The following is a 5,866-nucleotide window of genomic DNA, read 5'->3' as shown; positions in this document are numbered from 1 at the left end:
CTTCAATCCTTAACAAATAAATTTTCTCACTCATCCCCCTCTTTCTATTCCATCTCATTCCCATCCCCCCCTCCATTCATTCATCTATTCAAAGATCATCACGATCATCACAATCATCACGATCATCCTCCCATCAAACATCAAATATAAACATTAGACGAACTCCCCCCATCCCCTCTCTCCCCTCTCTCCCTCATCCAATCGCTCCCCTCCCCTCCATCCCTCAGAGTCCTGTGTACATATAGGTACATATATACATCCATCCATACATCCATCCATACATATATACATACATCCATTCATACATCCATCCATCCATCCATCCATCCATCCATTCATACATCCATCCATCCATCCATCCATCCATCCATCCATCTATACATACATCCATCCATACATACATCCATACATACATCCATACATACATCCATACATACATCCATACATACATACACTTTCAATCACAATCATAATCTTACCAAAAAAAATATATATAAAAAATATCCCATTTAATATATATATATATATAATCATCCGATCATTCATTCACAGGCTATTCGTAGAAGAAAAAATAAACAGCATTCAATTATTTATAAAATATTCTTTACAATTCAATTATTTCCCTTCAATATTATATAAAATAAATTTTCGAAATATAATCTGAACAATAAAAAGCTAATACTTCTTTTGATTTCCTTGAATTTAGATAAATCGGTTATAAATTATTTTTTATTCAATTAAGTTAAAGGATTTCAATAAAAATTTGAATTGTCAAATTCCGCCTGTTTTTTCTCCTACGAATAGACAGGTACCAATATACGTTATCCATTGTAAAATCCCCGCATTGTATTTGTGTATTCCATAATGTCAATTATCCATTCACATCCTTTGCAAAATTGCCACTTAGGTACATCAACAAATATAGAATATTAAAGTTTATGATATTTTATTCGTAATATTAATTTCTATAATCGTAGCGACGGTATGTGTATAAACCTGACCTCGTCCAGGTCAATACCAATCCGACTCCAGGTATTCCAGCGCTCTGTTCACCCCACCCATCTAATCCAATTCCATTGCCACTCCCAGATCCAACCATCCATCCATCCTTCCTAATTCCCCTTTCCCAATAATCGCAATTCAAAATGGGGTATGTCTGAACGAATGAACGAAGAAAGAATAAAGAAAAATAAACTAATAATACAACAATACACGGCACGCCCAAAATAAACTTGTAACGTGCCAATCAAATTCCCACCGCAATGCCCCTGGCAAGATACATGCCGCCAAAGATGAAAACCTTTTCAACGCCATCCATTAAAAGCACATGTTGATCTTTGCTCCTGTCCCAGACAGCACAGATATTGGCCCCCCGAAAATCCCAAATGTAACTCTGGTTTGGTGCCTCGAAAAAAGAAGAAAAAGAGGACAACCGTGTAGTGATCGAATTAGAAGTGAATATAAGTTTTCGTGGCTGCAATCTCGTCCGCATCGTATATCTAAAAGAGGACTCTCGTTGTCCAAAAAAGTTCGCAGATTGATAATCAAGATGTAGACGTTTCAATCGCTAATACCACCGCAAAGGAAAAAGGGTATTGAAATGATGCCTTGAAGCATTAAGACAAATAAAAATTTGCGTCGAAGATTTTGGTTGACCAATCATCTTTTTGGTCGTCTATTGTCGTAAAATTGGTAATATGAACAAAGCGTAACATGTATAGTAGGGTATTGTACAAGTTAAAAGACGTAGAATTTATTCATCTGAGTGATGGTCCTCGGATCCAGCTTCCGATTTGGCGTCGCCCTTGTGGACTTTCTTATGTCTTCGTAAGTTTGATACAACTGAGAAATGTCTGCCGCAACCTTCAACGTCGCAAGGAAATGCTATTTTTCAATTAGTTCAGGTGGCTTGCACTGGCTGTCGAATGTGGGTTAACTTACGCTTCTCCCAGTGTGACTGTACATGTGTGTTTGTAAAGAACTTGGTCTGGTGAATCTCTTGTCGCAAACCTTGCACTTGTGCTTCTTTTGTGTACTGGTCGATACTTTCGAGCTGAATGAGCCCATCATGGATTGAGGAGGTAAAGGTGGGTTTCCCCCGCCGAGAATGCTGCCGGGTGGAGGTAAAGTTCTCGCGGATACTGATTCCATATCAGAACCGTTCGAATAGTCGGACATGGAAGAATCGACAGAGCCGCCGTAGTATGGGTAGCTGTTTGATGACGAAGAAATCGACGAATGGTTTGAGTGTGTTGATGGGAAACCGTATGAATCGGCAGATCCTCTTCCGATCCGTGTTGGACCAAAAATGTTTCTTGGGGTGGTGTTTTGGCTCATGGCAAGCATATCTCTAGCGCCGTCCATGGTTGGGTCTCGGAGATAGCTGGCATTATCATTGTTTGGCAGTCCTCTGTTATGAAAGTCAATAAGGGAGTTCTGACGATGGGACCGCGGGGCATCGGCTGGGACATCGAAGAATGAATTGGAGGATACTGACGGTTGTGAGAGTCGTCTCGAGTTATCTTGTTGCTGAACGGAATATGCTCGAACTGCGGATGGGATGGGTGCCGGCGCATAGCCAGCGCCATCAAATGGCGATGGGGCTGACGTGTAAGCAGTGTGAGCAGGCGATGGTGCGTTGTTATACCCGACGTCGCTCCCATATCCAGGTGGTAAAGCACGAGTAGGGCTCATCATATCTTGTTGACTGGTGAGTAAATCCTGTTCCACTCCAGAGAAATCCGAAAAGAGGTTACCTGCTGATGCCGCAGTAACTGGCACGCTATACGGTCCCGCTGATACATGGCTACTTATGCGTGCACTCTGCTGCTGCCTTTCCATACCCTCGAGTCCCAAAGTTGGCGTGTAGATGCTGGAACTGGTGTGAGGAGCCGACGTTGGCGCACCCCAGTTCGGTGGGATGAATGTCACCGGTGCTGGATTCGAGTATGGCAAGTTGTGGTTGTAGTGCATACCACTGTCAAAAGGCGATTGTCGGTCCATTGTCATTGTCATCTTTGGTGGACGTATAAGAATACAAAGTTTAAGATACTGGTCAAGTAAACAATGGCGCGTGTGGTGGATGGTATATTTGTTGTATGGATAGAAGTGTAGTGGTAGTGTAGGGTAGTGTAGTATCAATAAAGCGTAGATCCGATGTAAGATCCCGTGTAATGGTCGTGTTTTAGTGTTGATAAAGAAAGAGTTCTCGAGGTAAGGAAGAGTCGATCAGTAAAGTGTAGTGAGGTGCCAACGGGTGGGATCAGCGTTCTTTATGTGCTTCAGTCTGGGTGAAGAGAAAGCTTAAGGATGGAGGGAAGGAGCAATCAAGGATGATGGTTGGGTGGGGTAATCCTTGAATGGTGTTGAGATGAGTAGTTTCTTTTGGAGAGCAAAGAACGACTAGTCAAGGCGTTCGATAATTGGAGAATTCGTCTGGTGGAGGATGCTTGTTACTTGGATGTAGGAGGGGTGTTGAATAAGAGCGGGGCCCAAGTTGCACTTGAATCTCTTCAGAAATGATCGACGCAAGTTATGTGCCCTTGTTCTTTTTATGTTCCGCTGGGTACTTGGTACTTGATCTTGCTCCTCGCTGTGTATGTATGTGTGTGTGTGTGTTTTCTGCTAGTTGATGTGGAGAGAGAGGGAGAAGCTAACAATATCGTAGGGTAGTTGCGGTGAGCGGGTCAAGTAGTGTCTGTGTTCCTTTTTTTTTTTTCTTCTTCTCTCTCTTTGTTAGATTAAGCTCATCAGACAAGTCCCACTTGACAAGTTTCGAGAGTCAGAGCAACTGTCAGATCTTCGGCAGTCCTATTGATCTACTAATGGTGTATACGTGGGGAAGATGTCAATTCGAATGAGGTAGTGATATTGCGGTAGTTGCGTGTGCGTTGGTATGGATAGCCCCCGGTGGAAGGGTATGAATATGGATATGGATATGGATATGGATATGGATATGGATATGGATATGGATATGGATATGGATATGGATATGGATATGGATATTGATGTGAATATGGATTATTGAATGCGAAAGAGTTATTGACGGGCTGCTGGCTTATTACTCTCTTTGGGTTCTGACTTCCCACCGACTCAGAGCAGGTAGGAGAAGATTGAAAGAGGTTATGATCGGAGGGTTGGGGTTTGGAGAGAAAGGGCTGAAATTTGAAATTTGGAAATGTATTTGCAAAGTTACATGCCCCAAAGCAGGTGAGAGGGTAGGCAGGTAATTCAAGATTATTACTTGGAAATGATAAATAATTGGAGAACGATTGAAAGGAATAGGAAAGAATTCTGGATGATCCCCTCGGAAGCAGGGGGGGATGGATTTTATGTTTGATAGAGAAGAACGAACCCTTTTTTATGAGGATGAATGAAAATCATGAATTGAAAATGGAGGGAAGTTATTAATAAAGTTTAGTTAACTCGATCAAGTAGGTACTAGGTGAGAGGTGAGTGTGAGAGTGAGTGAGGTTTGGAATGAATCAAAGTAGTTGTAGTAGTAGTCGTAGTAGTCGTAGTAGTCGTAATAGTCGTAGTCATAGTAGTAGTAGTAGTAGTAGTAGTAGTAGTAGTAGTAGTAGTAGTAGTAGTAGTAGTATGTAGAGGAAAACTCAAAGTAAGCTTTTTACTCAATCTTCCTTTTTTTCATTTCTGTCTTTTCTTTGCTTTTCCTTTTCTTTCCTTCTTTCTTTCTTTCTTTCCTTCCTTCACTTCACCTGCCCTCACTTGGGTTAATGGGTTAAAGTTCGAATTTTTAGTTTGCACCTAGTACCGTAGTTCCCTCAGTGTTTTTCCCATGCCCCACTTTTTCATGATGTAAGTATGAGCCGGGATAAATGGTACGGAGCATATTTGACCCATGTACGTAATCCTGGGACGGCCAGTACCCTTGGTTCATTATTCATTATTCATTATTCATTCAATCACTTATTCACTCTTCACTCTTCACTCTTCACTCTTCACTCTTCACTCTTCACTCGCCCATTCACTTTTCTTTCTTTTCTTTTTAATCCCGAGAAATGTATCAAGCTTCCCTTCCTCAAACTGGCAGAATTATTCCCGGGAATAATGTGGGATTATGTGGGGGCATCTGGCTAAAGTCAAACATTTCACTGTCCCTAGTACCTACCTAGTACCTACCTAATACCTCTAATACATCCCTAGTCTTCTCGAGAGTCTCAAGAGTCTCAAGCTCAAGGTCTGAAGGTCTCAAGAGAAGAGTCAAGAGAAGAGTCAAGAGAAGAGTCAAGAGAAGAGTCAAGAGAAGAGTCAAGAGAAGAGTCAAGAGAAGAGTCAAGAGAAGAGTCTCTCTGTCTCTCCATCTCTCGAATAGTCTCAACGTGTTTATCAAATCCCAAAGAGAATCACACAGTCAATGCGATAAAAGTCAATACTGCCCTATCAATACTATGCCTGCTTTCTTTTGTATATTGAAGAAGGCGATAGTAAGGAGGATAATGGAGCTATCAACTTATCTATCGACATATTCACATGGTGTTGCTTGGGATTGCGTAGGCTAGTCTCTCCGAGTAGCGGCGACAAGTATTACTCGAATAGGTCAAGAGAGATGAGGAATTGAGATTTATTTATCCCAGCAGATATACCTACCAATGAGATATGGATATACACACATACATACATACATATATACCACCATTATCACGACTACGTACTACTTACCACTTACTACCACGACCAGGTAACGACTAGATAAAGCTGAATCATGAAAATGGGTAATGAAATGCTAGGTAGGTCGTGGTATGTGGTCAGTCTCAAATTAGATCAATTGTAATGTAAGTCTTAGATCTTTGTTTTCCTTCCATCATTGACTCGAGTTCTATTAGTCATTCAATATACATCTCAT

The 5,866-nt window shown here is 41.4% G+C and overlaps 2 protein-coding genes across 2 annotated transcripts; one reads left to right on the top strand and one right to left on the bottom strand.

Annotated features, from left to right (window-relative positions):
• Positions 1–1,753: 1,753 nt before the first annotated feature.
• EAF02_009299 (uncharacterized protein) lies at positions 1,754–3,009 on the bottom strand (the record flags this gene model as incomplete). Its single annotated transcript, XM_038905347.1, has 3 exons — positions 1,754–1,884; positions 1,942–1,957; positions 2,011–3,009. 3 exons carry the CDS (start codon positions 3,007–3,009, stop codon positions 1,754–1,756), a joined length of 1,146 nt encoding a protein of 381 aa, XP_038754800.1.
• A 1,470-nt stretch (positions 3,010–4,479) lies between these two features.
• On the top strand, positions 4,480–5,522 carry EAF02_009298 (uncharacterized protein; the record flags this gene model as incomplete). The annotated part of the gene is made up of 2 exons (XM_038905346.1): positions 4,480–4,597; positions 5,167–5,522. 2 exons carry the CDS (start codon positions 4,480–4,482, stop codon positions 5,520–5,522), a joined length of 474 nt encoding a protein of 157 aa, XP_038754799.1.
• Between the last annotated feature and the right edge of the window lie 344 nt (positions 5,523–5,866).

The sequence above is a fragment of the Botrytis sinoallii genome (genome assembly GCF_014898435.1).
Source record: "Botrytis sinoallii strain Bc 23 chromosome Unknown BSIN_019, whole genome shotgun sequence".
Classification (NCBI taxonomy): Eukaryota; Fungi; Ascomycota; class Leotiomycetes; order Helotiales; family Sclerotiniaceae; genus Botrytis; species Botrytis sinoallii.
This window is presented reverse-complemented; position numbering and strand designations above follow the sequence as displayed.